Below are 21,170 nucleotides of genomic sequence, written 5' to 3' on the forward strand. Positions count from 1 at the left end.
GTTTTTTTTTGTCAATATACTGTAAGCTTTCAAGAGTAAAGTAAAATTTTCCTGAGTAAGGTGTGTTTGATTAAACATTTTTATAATATTTACAGACAATTGAGAGAAAAACTCAAATGTTGATCTGCGTTCAGCTGTTTTCACAGTTTACACAAAATTGTGCTTCACTCATGTTAACTGCCTTCAACAGAGGAAAACGCAGTCATTCATATGGAAATAAATGCTTAGTCATTGTTATTCTGCAATAGTATGAAATATCGCTCTTCTTCCTCCAGTCCTCAGTGAATGTGACAGCAACTGCCACCCAGAACTGCTCGACTGAAGTGCATTGTGTGAAAGAAGGGGATCTGACCTGGATCACTCAGAATATCACCTCACATATAAACACAGAAAAATGTGAGTCTCATCTTAAAATAATTATGATACTGGCAGATAAAGTGTTAATAACCATGGATTTCTCACAAGGAATGCTTTACGTTGTACTTGCTGACAAATATGCCTTTCTGCTTCCTCTCTCTGGTTTCCACAGGCAGGCATCTGTTTGTGGAGTCTGCTATGTCAGATCTGGTCATCGGGCTCATTTTATTGGCCAGCTCGCTGATGGTACTGTGCACCTGTCTGCTGCTGATCGTCAAAGTCCTGAACTCTATCCTCAAAGGACAAGTTGCAAATGTCATTGAAAGGGTCATCAACACGGGTGAGTGACTCCAGGGCTGGTGCAGGGAGAGAAGATGTCTCTGTGGGATGTTGCAACCCAACACACACGCTGAAGTGGCTCTCACATGACTTGTGTCAGCATTGCCAAATACGTTGAAGTCTATGGAGTGAAGCATCTGCATTACTTCCGGGATTGCGTTGCACTTCTGTAAAGCGTTATCATGCAACACTCAAAGTTAAAACAATTTCAACTTTGACCCTGTTGCTGCTGACCATTCGAAGCGACAGTCCTGTTCTCTGCAGTGCTTGTCATGTAAAGATGTATGTGCTCAAGTGGCACTTGATGCTGACGTAAAGCTGTGTTGACACCTTGACACTAGTCATGTGAAAGCCTTGGTTTATGGTTCATATTTGTATGCAGTTTATAACGTTAGATTTGTATTTACTTGTTTAATTGGTGCATTCTTAGAAAAATGGCAAACAATAAAGTGCACGCTGAAAGCGTTCCAAAGTCCATAGCTATAAATACATTTTATTTTAAGTATTCTTTAATTGACTAATACGTACAGTGGGGATTAAAAGTCTGAGACCACAAGTGAAAATTCGTCTATTTTGCATTTTTTTCTAACCTAAGATTTTTTATACAAAAATGTTTAATTATAAATTATATTCTAAAAAAAAACATAATAATGTTAATTTTGGTAGTATGTCCCCCATTTGACTCGAAATAGTGCAGAAGTGTAAATATTTCCAAAATGTGTTTATTTCCTAGTTTGAATGAAAAAAAAAAAGACAAAAATCCCTATATTTTTAATGTGGTCTCAGACTTTTGGACCCCTCTGCAGCCGAATGATATTTCCCATGCCAACATAGTTTCTACAGATAAGTACCTAATGGGAATTGTGTATACTATTGCTTTTCTTCCCTACAGATTTCCCATACCCACTTGGCTGGCTCTCTGGATATCTAGCCATGATAATGGGGGCCGGCATGACCTTTATCATCCAGAGCAGTTCTGTTTTCACATCTGCTATGACTCCACTCATTGGTGAGACTCTAATCAGTGACACCCACAACTGATCATTTAATTAGAAGTGACCATAACAATAAATTGGCTTGTTGTTGGCATCATACTGTATGTACAGTATATATCATCAGCAGGCAGGAGATATTAAAAGTATACTTCACACAAAAATGGCACTTCTTTCATCATTTCGCCAAAATCGATGACTCCTTCTTCCGTAAAACACAAAAGGAGTTATTTAGAGCAGAGTTTCTAAGCTGATATTTTCCATATAATGAAAGTAAATGGTGACCACGGCTGTCAAGAAAGATTTTCGTGAATAATAACTTACACTTCCATCTATTCCTCATACAAAGCTTCTGTATCATCTAGCTTCAGAAGACTTGAAATATAGTGCAGGAGTCATAAAGGCTCATTTTATAATGCTTTTAATATCCTTTTCGGAGCTTGACAGTCCATTGTCCCTATTCACTTTAATTGTATGGAAGAGAGCAGCACAGACATTCTGCTAAACATCTCCTTTTGTGTTCTGCAGAAGAGAGAACGTCATACAGGTTTGGGACAACAGAATTTTCAAAATATTTAAAAACACATTAATAAGGGGGCCTTGGTAGCTCAGCAAGTAAAGACGCTGACAGCCACATCTGGAGTCGCAGGTTTGAATCCAGGGCGTGCTGAGTGACTCCAGTCAGGCTTCCTAAGCAACCAGTTGGCCCGGTTGCTAGGGAGGGTAGAGTCACGTTGGGTTAACCTCCTCGAGGTCGCTATAACATGGTTCTCGCTCTCGGTGGGGCGCGTGGTGAGTGGTACGCGGATGACGTGGAGACGTAGCGGCGTCCACGCACAACACACACAACTCACTCAACAAGCCACGTGATCAGATGCGGAGGCAACTGAGATTCGTCCTTCGCCATCCGCCACCACGAGGACTTAGAGCGCATTGGGAATTGGGCATTCCAAAATTGGGGAGAAAAAAAATGAACATATTAATAAGGTCTTAATCTATTAGCCCAAGTAGCCCAAAATAATTTCAAGCACAAAAATGTAGTTACAAACAGTTAGTCTTAAGTTCAACGATTAATTCTTGTATATCAAACTATACCCTTTTAACAGCAGAACAGTTATGAAACTTTGATGATTCAACCAGATTGTTTGCCAACTATTTTGTTTTGCTATAAATTAATGAGCACAAACAATATCAGCAGTTATGATTAAACTTTAATTTTTAGCTTGTACCCTGATGTGTTCTTAAAAATAATCACAAATGTAGAGGAACTTTGGGGAAGAATGTACACTCTTAATGTGCTACTGGCTGCAGTTAAATATGAACTGAGTCTTCACTTCTGTAAGACACTGCGAAATTAAGGTGCTTTCCCTTTCATTAATCATTTACTCCTGCCCATTATCTGGCAATGATTCATTGGCTGCCACATGGTTATGCTAATTATTACATTTCAGCCAATGGTATTCCCTTTGAGTCTTTGAGATTACAGTTACTACAGAGTTTATCATTTATTAAAGCACTAAGTGTTTAAGAGTCATGCAGATTGTATTAATGGTAGAATGAGGGCCAAAAGATCATCAGCACTGACAAAGACCACAAACTCTGTGACCTCGGTGTTGACTCGTTCTGAATCATTATGACAAGAGCATTTACATTTCTGTGAATATTTCTCCGTCTTTTCCTGATTGTAATAAGAATCTTTTTAAAGTGAATGTTCATTTAAAATGTATTTATGCAGTATGCGAAATACCAAAAATATGCCTGAACTTGATTCAGTCATGGAGAGTGTCCCACATGTTTTAAATTAGTCTAAATTAAAAGTACCTTGTAACTGTAACTTAAATACTTGAAGTACCAAGCTGAATCAAGTAAACCCATCAAAATGTAACTTGTCAATATAACTAAAATTAAACTCTATTAGTGATATGCTACTAGCTAGTGACAGGAAATGTTAGCATGCTAAACGCATGGTAGGAAGCACTACTGAGTGCTGTGGCCAGTACAGCAATTTCTCAATGGATAAAGCAATATGTAGAATACTCAAAATGCACTAAAAAATAACATTTTGGCTGAACCTGATTCAGTCATGAACAGTTGTTCCACATCTTTGAAATGTGTTGTCTTAAATTTAAATTACCATGTAAATTCAATTTAAATACTCAAGTAGAGGGAACATAACTTAATCAAGTAAACCCAAATTATTAACACACTCAGAACAACTCAAATGAAACTTTTAGAGCTATGTTGGCTAGTGACAAGAAATGTTAGCATGCAAAATACGTGCTGGTCCTCAATCAATGCTCAAGCTCCACTCCTCACCATGATGGTAGCCCCCAAACACTACAACATAACAGAAATTCTTCTAAATCTCAACATAACGAAACATTAATTACTAACAAGTCGCCCCATTTATATATTCACAAAGGTACATAAAATAACACTTCATTTTAACATCTACTCTACCTGTCCAGTTCCATGCAAAGCATGCTGGGAACTAGAAATATTCTCATTGTCCCAATGCACATGGATTAAGTAAAACTGACAAGACACATTTTAGTTGAATCAACAGTTAATTTAAGTTCCATTGGTTACACAAATGTTTGAGTAACAGGAACATGGGAGGATTGAGTAAAACTGACAATAGTGAAAGTTCACTTTTTTGAGTGCATAATAAATGGACAGGGGAGACTGGGGCTAGTTGTCACATGGGGCTTTATCTCAGTAACCAAATGATTTTGAGTCAAAAGTCCAATTGTACCAAAGCTTGTTTTCTTAATCAGTATAAAACTGTGTTAAGTTAGAATAATGTTTGTGTATTCTATACTCCAAACTAACACTAAAGTAACATCATCATTTTGCTGTAGCTATTTGTTAAACAAGTGAAAAAAAAAAAGAATAAAAAAACCCACACTGTGATTCATTCATACAAGGGACAATTATATAAAAAAGGTAAATTAATCTTCTACATAAGTTAGATTTTAAGAGAATAGTTGAACTGTGTTCATCATGCAAGAGCAATTTTCATCAAAGCAAATTGTCATGTTTGAATGCTGTTTTATTATACAATGTATGTAAATGCAATATGTTGCAATTCATAATGGTTTTTATATATATATACATACATATTTTGCTCTTATGGAAAGAAATTGGTACTTTTATTCACCAAAGTGGCATTCAACTGATCACAATGTATAGTCAGGACATTAATAACATGAAAAATTACTATTACAATTTGAAAAATAATGTTCAGAACTTCTTAAACTACTTCAAAGTGTCAAAAATCCTCCATGTGCAACAATGACAGCTTTACAGATCCTTGTTATTCTAGCGGTCAGTTTGTCCAGATACTCAGGTGACCTTTCACCCCACACTTCCTGTAGCACTTGCCATAGATGTGTCTGTCTTGTCGGGCACTTCTCACACATCTTACAGTCTAGCTGATCCCACAAAAGCTCAATGGGTTTAAGATCCGGAACACTCTTTTCCAATTATCTGTTGTCCAATGTCTGTGTTTCTTTGCCCACTCGAACCTTTTCTTTTTGTTTTTCTGTTACAAAAGTGTCTTTTTCTTTGCAATTCTTCCCATAAAGATTTCAAAGATTTGCAATTCTTCCCCTTCATTCCTCAAAACAATGATTGACTGATGAGGTTCTAGAGAAAGCTGTTTCTTTTTTGCCATATGAGACCTAATATTGAAATTAAGACATGCCAGTCTATTGTATACTGTGGCGACTCAAAAACAAACACAAACACAATGTTAGGCTTCATTTAATGAACCAAACAGATTTTAACTGTGTTTGATATAATGGCAAGTGATTTTCTAGTACTAAATTAACAATTTATCATGATTACTCAAGGATAAGGTATTGGAGTGATGCTGCTGTCTAGATTTGATCAAATGACATTTTTCTAATAGTGATGATGCTGTTTTTTTACATCAGAAATATCCTGAATATACTTTGTGATCAGTTGAACGCCACTTTAGTGAATTAAAGTACCAATTTCCATCCAAAACAGTAAAATCTGAACATTATTCCAAACTTTTGGCTGCCCGTGTGTGTGTGTGTATATATATATATATATATATATCTATATATATACACATATTTATAATCTGTTTTAATGTTTCACTGTTACATTTAGCTGAAAAACCTATAACAGGCAATTTAATGCCAGGTGAAAACTTACTCCATCTAGTGTGACAACATGCCTTACTATTGCGTGTGTTAAATTAACATTATCTTTTTCTGGAAAATGTTAAATTATTTTTTTTGTAGACAAGCCATTAAACATATGTGTATGCAGAAATTGAATTAAACAATAAACCTACCCTGAGAAATATTCACTGCTGTCAAAATCGTGACAACTAGCCTTGATCCCTGTACGCTTATCATAAACACTCACCATATTGTACTATTGTATCAAAGAAGAATGCGACATTATTCTCTTAAAAAAAAAAATCTGATTTTTGGATTCTGTCATTAATCTTAAAATGACCCTTGATGTATTACCACAGTTTCTGATTCTTTCAGGCATTGGCGTGATCAGTCTGAACAGGGCCTACCCTTTGACCTTGGGCTCCAACATTGGGACAACCACCACGGCCATCCTCGCCGCTCTTGCCAGCCCCAAAGAGAAGCTTCCTGCTGCGTGCCAGGTACGAATGACAGATACCAAACACAGACAGAAAGCCATTTCTGGACTTCCAGAGCACTCAGTGGAAATTTCAATTTGCTAAAAAAATTACACCTTATCAAGAATTCAGGGCAAATCTCTGCTTTTCCAACTGGGTGACAGAAAAATGCATCTGCCAGACATGTCATACTTTTATTTATTAATGCATTCAGTTATGTGTTTTTAGTAGTGTTTATTGAAGCAAGCAACACTTTTTCTATTGCTCTATACTTAGGTTAGTGCTTTGAACAAACACTTAGTGACACACCGCACCATTTGTGGTATGACATGAATGCTACCTCAAATCATGCGGCTTGTTGAGGGGAGTTGTTCTAATACTTTTCTAATTGCTCAAGCTAAATAGCTAAATAACTTCTTTATGGTTGGCAAAAAAGGCCAGTAATTTAAATAAATGAACAATTTACCCCTAAAACACATTGACAACCAAATAGCAACGTTCTGGCAAACACCACATCTATAAAATGGAAAAAATTCTAGTTTATTTTTGTGCTCTCATTTTCCCTCCAGATTGCCTTGTGCCATTTTTACTTCAATATTTTTGGGATTTTGATGTGGTATCCAATCCCCTTCACTCGTCTGCCCATCCGCATGGCAACTGCGCTGGGTGAACGCACAGCAAAGTACCGTTGGTTTGCTGTACTTTACCTGCTGGTCTGTTTCCTGCTGTTGCCTTCTCTTGTGTTTGGCATCTCGCTGGCTGGTTGGCAGGCAATGGTTGGCGTTGGAGCGCCATTTGTTGCTGTCACAATCTTCATTCTCCTGGTCAACCTTCTGCAGTCGCGCAGTCCCACACACCTGCCGAAAACTCTGCGCAGCTGGGATTTCCTCCCACAGTGGATGCACTCTCTCAAACCCCTTGACAAACTCATTACTAGAACAACAGCTTTGTGCTGCAGCCCGGCTCGCATTAATGTCAGTGCCCTCGACCCTGATGTAGTCGTAATAACACCAAACCCAATAAACATCCAGACTGAATCATCAATTTCCACCAAGCAAAACGAACAAGGGTATGACAACCCTGCCCTGTCCTTACCTGAGGAAATATCCTCAGAACCAAGAGTGTTCAGACTTAGAGGACTAGAAAGATGCAATAGCACACCGCTATAGAAGGATTGGAGTCTTTCGAAATGAACCATCACGGCTTTTAATTTGACTAAAGTCTACTTTTAGTGGCCAGATTTAAGCTCTGATCCGAAAACCTAGTGAGCTGTCTACATAGGCAACATTTTAAGCAACCTGGTCTCAATTAATCTCGTTACTATACATTTATTCAATATGATTTTATGTGGCTCATTGTACATATCGCAGCACTTTCCTGGTGAAATGAACACGAGAGATGTTACAACAATGAATTTTATTCAATTTCGTACAAATATAATTTCAGTCATGACAACTCTTGGAAAGGTTTAGCATCTTAATGTGGGTATGACATATTGATAGGATATTGATATTGGCTACTGCTGCTACAGAGCAAGTACGGAGACTTAGAAATTACACATACAAACTGAGGTAGCCTGTTGAAATTATGCTGCACTGTTGGACAAAATGCAAGACATGCTGCGCACAAATAGACATTACCATCAATCCCAATGTTGTAGATCTAGACGAGTGGAGCTGGGGGTGGAGGTGGGTTTCAGAGAAAAACTCTAGCAGCGTGCTGCAGTGAAACCGGCTACATTTACATATCGAAGAATCAATCAGCTTACACCATGCAAGCCAATTATCCTAACATGTCTCATGTGAGTGAGCCAATTGGATAACTGATAACAAGATCAGCTTGCACCACTTTGCATGGCTGATCTTTGGTCATTTCATAAACACTTACTTTTCGCCCACTTCCTCGCACAGTGCTATCTTATGGCATCAACACATTTACTATAATGCATGACTTGTAAGAATGCTTGCATTGCATATCCAACTACATTTACATACAAGCTTGTTCAAGTGCGATCAAATTGCGCGGTAGCTCAACTGATAGAACGATGGGGTATGAGTCCTAAAGAGCACGCAATTCGACACGTTAGTCAAAAGAGTCATAGAAGCACCACAAAAGGATGTTTTGCAGATTTAAAACTCCATTGAACAGTAACCTTGAAAGTCTCATCTGTTTGGGTAATAAATTGAACTCGCTTTTAGCGCCACACAGTGGACATTTCACCTCTATACTGCCGTGATATTTTTAAGGAACCACCTGATATCATGTTGCAAATTATTGCCACAGTCGAATCATTTTATGAGGTCAGGCTGATTTAAATGCATCCACTTTCGATGCAAAGGTTGTTTGAACAGGTTGGCAGCATGTTTGTGGTGCCCATTTGGCCAAACTCTAAAGGCAGCACCGTATGCACAGTATATTTCAGAGAGAAGCCAATCCAAAAATGTTATTATGGCAAGCTCAGTGAAAATAAAATGACTATTAATATATGCATACATTTCATTACATACTGAAAAGTATCAATAAAACTAGTTCAATCTAATAAAAATCATCTGTTTCACCCAACATTTATGTGTGGTAGATATTTTTAGGATTCACGTTAGCAGCAGACTACTGCTAATCTCCTGCGTGCTGTGTGTGAGGAGCGTTATTTAACCTGGTCTCATAAGAAGTCGTATTAATAGCAGTGAAATCGTAAGAAATCTCGGCTCGTACCAAAACGTCCGACTGTTACACCCACAGAGAAAAATAAATGAACTATTAAACTACGATTTTTCCTACATTTAACCCCTAATCAAAACTAACCATGATTTTGCATTTGAAAATTTGCACAATAAATTTGTACAAATCATTACGAGTTGGTGCTATTTGTATGACGTATGGGCCTATAGTATGTAGCATGTTTTATATCAGTCACTTATGATGATCTGTTTGTTAGTTAGGGTGCCGCCTGTGTAGGAAATAGACAGCAAGCAGCTCACTAGGTTTTGGAACAGAGCCATAATGTTAACTAAGGTGCTTATTCAGATTTAAAATACACATATTTCAGCAAAATCAATCTAATTTTATTCATTACACAATATTCTCATTATTAGTTCAGAGAATTAAATGAAGTTTTCATAGCGTCTCTCATAGCATCTCTGTGTAATCTCAGAGGGTTTTAAATGCATTGCATATGTATTATTTTGTCCTGCAGCCATGTTACAATGTTTATTATCAATAGCACTGTGTAGATCCCACTGAAGCAGTGTGCTTCACCAGAAGGTGTCTGTATGGCGCAAACATAATAACTCAGGGCTATCCCAGCATGCCTTATGTTTTCAAATTTACAGATATTAAAAACCAAATAGCTTTGTTTTATTATCGCACCAAACTTCCCTTATTCCCAATGTGAGATCAGACCAGATGGTTTCATGTAAAAACATTAGATTTGCATGAAACTTTCTTCAATGTTTTGTATTAAAACTTAAGCATAAGTAGAAAAATATGCACTGTACCTTCAAGACATTTTGTAAGAAAATATAATGTTTATATATATGGATTAAACAGCAATAAATCTGCATGCTTCCCAAAGGGATATTGTAATAGTTTAAGAAAATATCAAAACAAACAGATGCGCAAAAGCTCTGTTTCTCTCTTTTCCACACAGCTTTGGTTAATGTGGCTTGTCTGCAGCTATAGTTTATCAAAATAACCATTGTAACTGGCTAAAACAATCAATTTCATTAAGTGAATTAATCGTGCATGCTGAGTTCATTAAACAGACTTAGACACAAACACAATAATCGACTCAAAGTGAACTAATAAGCCATCTTACAGTGTTAAAGAAAATAAACTACAAATGAAAATGCAAAAGCCTTTGGATTGTATTCTTTTGTTTTTAGGGTGTGTTCACTCTTGGCTGTTTTGGTTCGATTAAAACGAACTCTGGTGCGATTGCTCTATTAGTGTGGTTCATTTGAACAAGTGTGAACACTGTCACCCAAACCTAAACAAGCGAACCGAGACTGAAAAGTGAGTCACTGGTACGGTTCGATTGATATATGAACGCAACATGGACCAAAGACATCTAAACGGACCAAAAACAGTAAGTAATTTGCCTAATACTGACCTCAAGCATACCTGGTTCTTCTCATCATAGGAGCTGTTGCCCATTACAGTTCGGGACAGGCGTCGAAACCGCCGTCAGCCGTCCTTGCTGCATGTATTCATTTGTGTGTGCAACAGAGGAATTTCTGGTGCTCTTGTGACACCTTTACACATTTTAATAACTCTTTGTTTGTTCTCAGCTGGTAAAAATACCACCATATATACTGTATATAAATATAACGAGTGCATTTCGCCCAGCAGTCAGCATTGTTTCGGATGTTCGGCAAGTTTGGCAAATAATATATGTAATAAAATATTGTTATGGTTACCCTGTCTCGTTTCACTGTTGCCCTCTTGTTTTCCATCTTGTCACTTTTGCACTTCTTAGTTTTCACTTTAGTCCCTTATGTAACTCCACAGTCCTTGTTAGCGTTCGTGTTCACTGTTCATTGTTTACACCTGCCCTTGTTAATTTGCCTTTGGTTTCTGTTAATCACCTTGTTATCTTGTTTGAGTTCTGTTCTTTCATTGGCCACCTTTCCCATGTTTGTGTATTTATACCCCGTGTCTTTGTTCAGTCTTTGTCGATCGTCGTTTGATGTTAGCCTGGTGTGTGCTTCTCTCCCCAGTTCCCTGTTTGTGTCTACCGTGGTTTCCTTAACTAGTTTATGTTTCTTTTCCCCATCGTGGGTTGTTACTTTGTGTTTCTTGACTAAATAAAGTTCAAACTGCGTTTGGATCCGCATCTCTTCGTCAGCCTCGTTACTCAAGCATAACAGAACGATCGACCACCCATGGATCCAGCAGTCCAACTTGCGAACTACCATCTACTCTGCTTAAAGCAAGAGGACCGCCCCATTGAAGACCACATCCACGATTTCCTGAACCTGGCGAGTGTCTCAGACTTCCCAGACTCAGCCTTGGTGGCCTTCTTTCGGGGCAATCTGAACGCGGCGCTGAGGGAGCGGTTGCCACAGGCAACGCATGGCTGGACGCTCTGCGACTTCCTGGAGGCGACCCTATTAGTTTGCGGCTCACAGCTCACCGTGGGCGTCGTGGAGGAGGACCCTACCCCTCCACCCACTGTGGAGACCCTTCAGCTGTCCAGGGCCCCTCCTGTCACACCTACCCCGGTCTGCAAGCCAGAGCCCACGCCTGCCCCGGTCTGCGAGCCAGAACCCACGCCTGCCCCGGTCTGCAAGCCAGCAGCCACGCATGTCACAGTGAGCGAGCCAGAAGCCACGCATGTCACAGTGAGCGAGCCAGCAGCCACGCATGTCACAGTGAGCGAGCCAGCGGCCACGCATGTCACAGTGAGCAAGCCAACGGCCACGTATGTCACAGTGAGCAAGCCAGCGGCCACGTACGTCACAGTGAGCGAACCAGCTCCTACGGCCTCTACCATCAGCAAGCCTGAGTCGTCGTCAACCACGGCCAGCGAGCCTGAACCCACGCTGACCAAGAACCGCATCCCAGCCACGCCAGTTGCATCAGCCCGGAGGAAGAGGAGAAAGGGAGTGGTCTCTGTGCTCCAGCCTCCGCCTGCCGCAGCTCCATGCCCTAAACCCCCCTTGACTCTGCCCTCAGCCCCCGGCGAACCTAAGCCGGCACATATCACGGTAACCCAGCCAGAGCCTGTAGCCTCAGACGTCAGTGAGCCAGTGCCGTTAGCCTCAAACGTCAATGAGCCAGTGCCTGTAGCCTCGACCGTCCCTGAGCCAGCGCCTGTAGCCTCGACCGTCCCTGAGCCAGCGCCTGTAGCCTCGACCGTCCCTGAGCCAGCGCCTGTAGCCTCGACCGTCCCTGAGCCAGCGCCTGTAGCCTCGACCGTCCCTGAGCCAGCGCCAGTAGCCTCGACCGTCCCTGAGCCAGCGCCTGTAGCCTCGACCGTCCCTGAGCCAGCGCCTGTAGCCTCGACCGTCCCTGAGCCAGCGCCTGTAGCCTCGACCGTCCCTGAGCCAGCGCCTGTGGCCTCGACCGTCCCTGAGCCAGCGCCTGTGGCCTCGACCGTCCCTGAGCCAGCGCCTGCGGCCTCGACCGTCCAAGAGCCAGTGCCAGTAGCCATGACCGTCCAAGAGCCAGTGCCAGTAGCCATGACGGTCCAAGAGCCAGTGCCTAAAGCCATGACCGTCCAAGAGCCAGTGCCAGTAGCCATGACCGTCCAAGAGCCGGCACCAGAAGCCTCGATCGTCCAAGAGCCAGTACCTCTCGAGTCTCCCAGGGCTCCTCCTCCCGAGCTTTCCAGAGCTCCGCCATCCGAGTTCCCCGAGCTTTCCAGAGCTCCGCCATCCGAGTTCCCCGAGCTTTCCAGAGCTCCGCCATCCGAGTTCCCCGAGCTTTCCAGAGCTCCGCCGTCCGAGTTCCCCGAGCTTTCCAGAGCTCCGCCGTCCGAGTTTCCCGAGCTTTCCAAAGCTCCGCCATCCGAGTTTCCCGAGCTTTCCAGAGCTCCGCCTTCCGAGTTTCCCGAGCTTTCCAGAGCTCCGCTGTCCGAGTTTCCCGAGCTTTCCAGAGCTCCGCCTTCCGAGGTTCCCAGAGCTCCGCCCCTCAAGCCTCTCGAGCCTGCCAGGGCTCCGCCCCTCAAGCCTCTCGAGCCTGCCAGGGCTCCGCCCCTCAAGTCTCTTGAGTCTTCCAGGGCTCCGTCTCTCAAGCCTCCCAGGCTTTCCAGAACTCCACCCCCTGAGCTTCCTAGAGCTCCGCCTCTCAAGCCTTCCAGGGCTCCGCCTCTCGAGCCTGCCAGGGCTCCGCCCCTCAAGCCTCTCGAGCCTGCCAGGGCTCCACCCCTCAAGTCTCTCGAGTCTTCCAGGGCTCCGTCTCTTAAGCCTCCCAGGCTTTCCAGAACTCCGCCCCCTGAGCTTCCTAGAGCTCCGCCCCTCAAGCCTCTCGAGCCTGCCAGGGCACCGCCCCTCAAGCCTCTCGAGCCCCCCAGGGCTCCGCCTCTCGAATCTCTCGAGCCTTCCAGGGCTCCGCCTCCTGAACCTCTCGAGCCTTCCAGGGCTCCGCCTCTCGATCCACTCAAGCCTTTGACGGCTCCGCCCCAGAGCCTCTTGAGCCTCCTAAGGCTCTGCCTCTCGAGCCACTCAAGCCTTCGACGGCTCCGCCCTCAGAGCCTCCCACGGCTCCGCCTCTCGAGCCACTCAAGCCTTCGACGGCACCGCCCTCTGAGCCTCCCAAGCCTCCTACGGCTCCGCAGCTCGAGCCACTCAAGCCTTCGACGGCTTCGCCCTCAGAGCCTCCCGAGCCTCCTCCGGCACCGCCTCTCAAGCCACCCAAGCCCTCGACGGCTCCACCCTCAGAGCCTCCTACGTCTCTGCCCCCAGAGACTCCAGAGTCTTCCTGGTCTCCGCTCCTAGAGCCTCCCACGGCGCCGCCTACCCCGGCTCCGCCTCCTGAGCCACCTTCGGTTCCACCTCCCGAACCTCCCTCAGCTCCGCCTTCTGGGCCTTCCGAGCCATCACCTCCCTCGGCTCCGCCTCAGAGGTCCTCCTCGGCTCCGCCTCACGTGGCTCCGCCGGCCTCCCCTGTGGCCACTCCATCTCCTAGGCCACCAAAGCTGGCCTCTATCCTGCGGCCTCCTCCCAGGCCTCCTGACCCGGTCCCTGTCTTGTGGCCTCCTCCCAGGGCATCTGACCCTGTTCCCGTCCTGTGGCCTCTCCCCAGGCCCCCTGATCCAGCCCCTGTCCTGTGGCCTCCACCCAGGCCTCCTGACCCTGTTCCCGTCCAGAGTCCCCCCTCCTGGCCTCCTGACCCAGTCCCCGTCCAGTGGCCTCCTCCCAGGCTCCCCAAACCTGTCCTTGCCCGATGGCCCGCTCCCACACCATCAAAACCTGTCCCTGCCCGGTCGATACCTCCCTGGCCCCCTAACCCTCATCTCCATTTGTGCCCCCGAGGACTGCCTCACCTCCATTCGTGCCTTCGTGGACTGTCTCATTTCCCCCCCGGACTTCCTATCTGCCCCTGGCACCTCCCGGACCTGCCCGTCTTGCCCTCTGTGCCCCCCGGACTTCCTGCCTGCCCAGTGTGCCCCCCTGGTCTGCCTGTCTGCCCATGTGCCCACTTGTACTGTCTGTCTGCCCCTGGTGCCCTCATGTTGTTTTTGTGGGTTTTTGTCTTTTGTTATTTTTTGTTAAGGATCGTCTGGAAGCCAATCCTTTAGGGGGGGGCTCTGTTATGGTTACCCTGTCTCGTTTCACTGTTGCCCTCTTGTTTTCCATCTTGTCACTTTTTCACTTCTTAGTTTTCACTTTAGTCCCTTATGTAACTCCACAGTCCTTGTTAGCGTTCGTGTTCACTGTTCATTGTTTACACCTGCCCTTGTTAATTTGCCTTTGGTTTCTGTTAATCACCTTGTTATCTTGTTTGAGTTCTGTTCTTTCATTGGCCACCTTTCCCATGTTTGTGTATTTATATCCCGTGTCTTTGTTCAGTCTTTGTCGATCGTCGTTTGATGTTAGCCTGGTGTGTGCGTCTCTCCCCAGTTCCCTGTTTGTGTCTACCGTGGTTTCCTTAACTAGTTTGTTAGTTTGGAGTGGTGGTGGCGTAGTGGCTAAAGCACAGGGCTGTTAATCAGAAGGTCACAGGTTCTAACCCCACGGCCACCACCATTGTTTCCTTGAGCAAGGCACTTAACTCCAGGTTGCTCCGGGGGGATTGTCCCTGTAATAATTGCACTGTAAGTCGCTTTGGATAAAAGCGTCTGCCAAATGCGTAAATGTAATGTAAATGTAGTTTATGTTTCTTTTCCCCATCGTGGGTTGTTACTTTGTGTTTCTTGACTAAATAAAGTTCAAACTGCGTTTGGATCCGCATCTCTTCGTCAGCCTCGTTACTCAAGCATAACAAATATGTCCAATTAGGTCGTGATTTTCCCTGATGCCTTTGGTTTTGTATGGTTAGGTTCAGTGTTAAAAATGCCAGTGTGAACGCTAAACGAACCAGGACTAAATGTATCATTTTCTTTTTGGTCCGGACCAAGAAAACCGAACTAAAAGTGCGAACACACCATTAACGGACATTATTAGTTGTAAATGGTCTGCACTTATATAGCAACTTTTTAAGTCATAACGGTATTCAAAGCACTTTACACACATCTCATTCACACACCAATGGGAGCAGAGCTGCTATGTAAGGTGCTAGCCTGCCATTGGGAGCAACTTGGGGTTCAGTGTCTTGCCCAAGGACATGTGGAGTCATGTGGGCCAGGATTTGAACCACCAACCCTGCAATTAGTGGCCGACCCGCTCTACCACCTGAGCCACAGCCGCCCACTAGTTCTGTCCAATTAGAAACACAGACAGCTGATTCAACTTCATACAGTTCAAGTGTAAAGGTTATGTGGGCTGTTAGGCTTTTGCACTGACTTGTTTAATCTGTAGTTATACAAATTTGCATGTTATTTTGCATGAAAGTAGTTTGGGTTTAACTTAAATTTAACAGTTTTCTGTAATGTTTTCAGAATAGCAAACAACCATACCATGCATTGTATATTATGTACTGTCCACAGTATGCCAACTTTGTTATCTGCATAGAATTTCACAACTGCATTTGCCAAAATGCATACTACCAAGCACACTGTACTGGACACTAAATTTAACATCTGTTTCTTGACTCATGCTGCCACGAGTTATCCCATTCTACACCAAAGAGGATGCAAAATAACCAGACTGCACTATTTGAATTAAACATGCAGTGTAGTGATGTCACAGTTTATATGATGAAGTACCGCAGCATAATACCATTTGAATTATTTATTGTTGTGTAATTGCTACTTTGAGGTGAAAAGCTTAACATTAATATTACTAATAAGCAAATTATTTCCTGAAAACGCAGAGGACTGTTTGCTAAATATTTAATGTCTATTCACTACATACCATAGAAACATAGTATGTGAAACAGTATGCATCAAGCATAAGAAATAAGAACTATTTTAAATAGTAGTATGCTACATTATTGTTACATGACCTCATCAAGCTGCATGTGAATGCCGTCCAATTATCATCTTGGACAAACAAATAATAATATTTTATTTCTAACCGTACGTTCACACCAGAGGCGGCGAGAGCGTCAAATCGACCGGAAGTCATTCATTTTCAATGACAGCCAGCGTCTCGGCGAGTCTTGGGCGGCGTGGGCGTCAGATGGAAGTTCAAGTGCAGTCAACATTATGGTAATGAGCTGTGACGCGGTTCGGCGGCAACCTATTGGAATATAGAAGTGCTCCGCTCTAGCGAAGTCTAGAGAACACAACCGTGTAAACTTTGGTTCCCACCAAACATTCGTTCCGAAGATAAAATGGAGGAGAAACGAATTATTGCCGTGACGGGTTTCCCTGTAATATATGACCAAGACCACAGTTATTATTACAAATGTATTTTATTTTTTATAACAAACAACTATAATTTTAATTACTTACTGCCATCGATCGATTTCTTATTTTCACATTTTAAAGAGTTCATGAGGATATACGCTACTTGTGATAGGTCGGCAAAAAGTAAATGGTCGACATGTCTGGATGTTTAAATTGCGGCCCCTTTAAATATAGTTCACAAAACAAAGCATTCTGAACAAACGTTGCCGCCTATTTCAACTACGTCAGAGCGTCCTCGAGCGTCCTTGAGCGTCGAAGGCAGGGCAGCCAGAGCGAATTTTGACACTCTCGCCGCTTCTGGTGTGAACGTACAGTAAGTCATGCTGGGCTGATCACAAATTAGCCTTCGGGACACAGTGTTGATGATATTTCACATGTTTTAAGGCATTGAAACACACATACTAGTGCAAACACCAACAGACACCCCCTTTATCCAATAAAAATTGCTGACAGGTGCCAGTTCCTGAAGTTAATTTGTGTTTGTCTGAGTTATACGAGAGTGAGCTGAACTGACGGATGTGTCGATGCGATACGGACAAGAACAGCCTGTCAAACTAACCACTCAATCTGGCTTCTTCAGGTGGGGTCTGAACATGCATCACCTGAACACGTTAAACACCAGCATGGAGCTTTCCTGGAAACATGACTTCAAAGCAGGTCCTAGTTCCCAGTCCTATATGTTACCTAATGGAAAAGGCGAGAATGAATTTGTTAGCTATGTCGTTCATGTCACATCGGTGTGTGAGAAGAATTGCGTAAACAGAATTTTGGCTATTAGCATTAAGTGTGGTCCTCTTAGCAGCTTATTTTGTCCAAAAACAGCCGACTGAGACAGGAAGAGATTGTTTGACAGACATGTAAAGTGATTTATGTACTTTATAGGGCTGGGCAAAAATTATATGTATATTATATAATTGTGGTTTTTGAATCAGAGGCACCATCAGTTTAACCAAACAATTATTGTACCCAAGCAGATTGAAAATATTTAATGCATGAAATAAAAATCTAGTTAAATGTAGCCAAGTGGATAAATTTCATGTCATTTAGCGCTAGTCATAAATTAGACGTCCATCCATCCATCTTCAACCGCTTATCCGAAGTCGGGTTGCGGGGGCAGCTGCTCCAGCAGGGGGCCCCAAACTTTCCTATCCCGAAGCGCATTAACCAGCTCTGACTGGGGGACCCCGAGGCGTTCCCAGGCCAGTGTGGAGATGTAATCTCTCCACCTAATCCTGGGTCTTCCCCGAGGCCTCCTCCCAGGTGGACGTGCCTGAAACACCTCCCTAGGGAGGCGGCCAGGGGGTATCCTTACCAGATGCCCAAACCACCTCAACTGGCACCTTTCGACGCAAAGGAGCAGCGGCTCTACTCCGAGCTCCTCACGGATGACTGAGCTCCTCACCCTATCTCTAAGGGAGAAGCCCGCCACCCTTCTGAGGAAGCCCATTTCGGCCGCTTGTACTCGCAACCTAGTTCTTTCGGTCATGACCCAGCCTTTATGACCATAGGTGAGGGTAGGAACAAAAATTGACCAGTAGATCGACCGGTCTTCCGGCTCAGCTCTCTTTTCATGACAATGGTGCGATAGAGCGAGTGCAATACCGCCCCCGCTGCCCCGATTCTCCGGCCAACCTCCCGCTCCATTGTCCCCTCACTCGTGAACAAGACCCCGAGGTACTTGAACTCCTTCACTTGGGGCAATACCTCCTTCCCTACCTGGAGTACACACTCCATCGTTTTCCTGCTGAGAACCATAAATTAGACGTGGCCCCTTTAATTTTAATGACCAGAGTTTTGTGACACCCGCTTTCAGGCACTCTCTCATGTTACACACATGTTGCTGGTTAGAACGTGAGAACATGTATTGCACAAGACAGCTCCTGGTTTTGTTCATCGGTTGAGAATTATTTGGGTAAATATCACATTTTACACAAAATGCTTATAAATTGCATTACATATGTGTTCACCACATGTTACGTGTTGTGAACATGTTAAAATTGAGTTTGTTATAGACCATTTTTTAAGGATGCATATAGATTTCATGATTTCACATTTTGGCACAAATGTGAGGACTGGGTATGCAAATTTAAAATTAATCATATCTTATTTAGTGATTTATAGCCCAGAGATTTTCTATTAAGTGAACATGTGTAATGAGAATTTTTAGAGATATTGTTATGCATAAAAATAATAAAGTTTTTGATTAAATAAAGGAACAATGATATTTAATACCTTAACTAGTTTATGGAACCGTATTAATAATGATTAAAATATTGAATTATTATTATTATCACGTTTTTTATAATATAGTAGTGAATTATTTATATATCATTAAATAATAATTATTATTATTACTGTTATTATTATTATTACTTTATTTTGAGGATTATATTTCTTTGTATATTATTCATTTATATATACACTCACCTAAAGGATTATTAGGAACACCTGTTCAATTTCTCATTAATGCAATTATCTAATCAACCAATCACATGGCAGTTGCTTCAATGCATTTAGGGGTGTGGTCCTGGTCAAGACAATCTCCTGAACTCCAAACTGAATGTCAGAATGGGAAAGGTGATTTAAGCAATTTTGAGCGTGGCATGGTTGTTGGTGCCAGACGGGCCGGTCTGAGTATTTCACAATCTGCTCAGTTACTGGGATTTTCACGCACAACCATTTCTAGGGTTTACAAAGAATGGTGTGAAAAGGAAAAACATCCAGTATGCGGCAGTCCTGTGGGCTGAAAATGCCTTGTTGATGCTAGAGGTCAGAGGAGAATGGGCCGACTGATTCAAGCTGATAGAAGAGCAACTTTGCCTGAAATAACCACTCGTTACAACCGAGGTATGCAGCAAAGCATTTGTGAAGCCACAACATGCACAACCTTGAGGCGGATGGGCTACAACAGCAGAAGACCCCACCGGGTAATAATAATAATAATAATAATAATACATTTTATTTATAATGCACTTTACATTTCAACTAAATCTCAAAGTGCTACAGTAACAATGAATTTAAACACAGTTCCAGGAGAAATAACACAAAATCAATAAATAGCAATAAAACACCACAAAGATAAAATAAAAATCATGAAAGTTAAAAGGCCTTTTGAAATAAAAATGTCTTTAAGTCCTTCTTAAAAACCTCCACAGTTTGTGGAACCCTTAGGGTCTCTGGGAGGGCATTCCAGAGCCGTGGGGCAACTGCCTGAAAGGCCCTGTCTCCCATAGAGAATAGTTTAGTCCTTGGTTGGTACAGGCAGTAGGTAGAGGTAGAGGAGCAGAGGTTTCGTGTGGCGTTTTGTGGTGTGAGAAGTTCAGTGAGGTAGGCAGGGGCAGTTCCATGTATGCACTGATGGGTAGGGAGACAGATTTTGTATTGAATTCTGTGTTGGATGGGCAGCCAGTGTAAGAATTTCAGGACAGGTGTGATATGATCGTATTTGCGCCTCCACGTCAGGACCCGGGTAGCGCAGTTCTGAATATGCTGAAGCTTTTGCAGGCTTCTGCCAGGGTACCACTCATCTCCACTACAAATAGGAAAAAGAGGCTACAATTTGCAAGAGCTCACCAAAATTGGACAGTTGAAGACTGGAAAAATGTTGCCTGGTCTGATGAGTCTCGATTTCTGTTGAGACATTCAGATGGTAGAGTCAGAATTTGGCGTAAACAGAATGAGAACATGGATCCATCATGCCTTGTTACCACTGTGCAGGCTGGTGGTGGTGGTGTAATGGTGTGGGGATGTTTTCTTGGCACACTTTAGGCCCCTTAGTGCCAATTGGCCATGTTTAAATGCCACGGCCTACCTGAGCATTGTTTCTGACCATGTCCATCCCTTTATGGCCACCATGTACCCATCCTCTGATGGCTACTTCCAGCAGGATAATGCACCATGTCACAAAGCTCGAATCATTTCAAATTGGTTTCTTGAACATGACAATGAGTTCACTGTACTAAAATGGCCCCCACATTCACCAGATCTCAACCCAATAGAGCATCTTTGGGATGTGGTGGAACGGGAGCTTCGTGCCCTGGATGTGCATCCCACAAATCTCCATCAACTGCAAGATGCTATCCTATCAATATGGGCCAACATTTCTAAAGAATGCTTTCAGCACCTTGTTGAATCAATGCCACGTAGAATTAAGGCAGTTCTGAAGGTGAAAGGGGGTCAAACACAGTATTAGTATGTGTTCCTAATAATCCTTTAGGTGAGTGTATATATATACAGCGCTTCACTTTTTTCACTTTTTGTTGTTACAGCCTTATTCCAAAATGGATTAAATTAATAATTTTCCTCAAAATTCTACAAACAATACCCCATAATGACAACGTGAAAGAAATTTTAATTCTATTAATCTTGGCAAATTTATAAAAAATTAAAACCCCCCCAAAAA

The 21,170-nt window shown here is 43.0% G+C and overlaps 1 protein-coding gene across 1 annotated transcript in view; it reads left to right on the forward strand.

Moving 5' to 3' along the window:
* slc34a1a (solute carrier family 34 member 1a) overlaps positions 1-10,178 on the forward strand; it is a 26,305-nt gene extending 16,127 nt beyond the window's left edge. Inside the window, exons 9-13 of the mRNA XM_052154430.1 lie at positions 276-396; positions 530-697; positions 1,589-1,705; positions 6,218-6,342; positions 6,888-10,178. Of these exons, the coding sequence (XP_052010390.1) occupies positions 276-396; positions 530-697; positions 1,589-1,705; positions 6,218-6,342; positions 6,888-7,487 (1,131 nt within the window). The 3' untranslated portion in view covers positions 7,488-10,178. The remainder of the gene's footprint in view (positions 1-275; positions 397-529; positions 698-1,588; positions 1,706-6,217; positions 6,343-6,887) is intronic.
* Positions 10,179-21,170: the final 10,992 nt, after the last annotated feature.

The sequence above is a fragment of the Xyrauchen texanus genome, chromosome 23 (assembly GCF_025860055.1).
Source record: "Xyrauchen texanus isolate HMW12.3.18 chromosome 23, RBS_HiC_50CHRs, whole genome shotgun sequence".
Lineage (NCBI taxonomy): Eukaryota > Metazoa > Chordata > Actinopteri > Cypriniformes > Catostomidae > Xyrauchen > Xyrauchen texanus.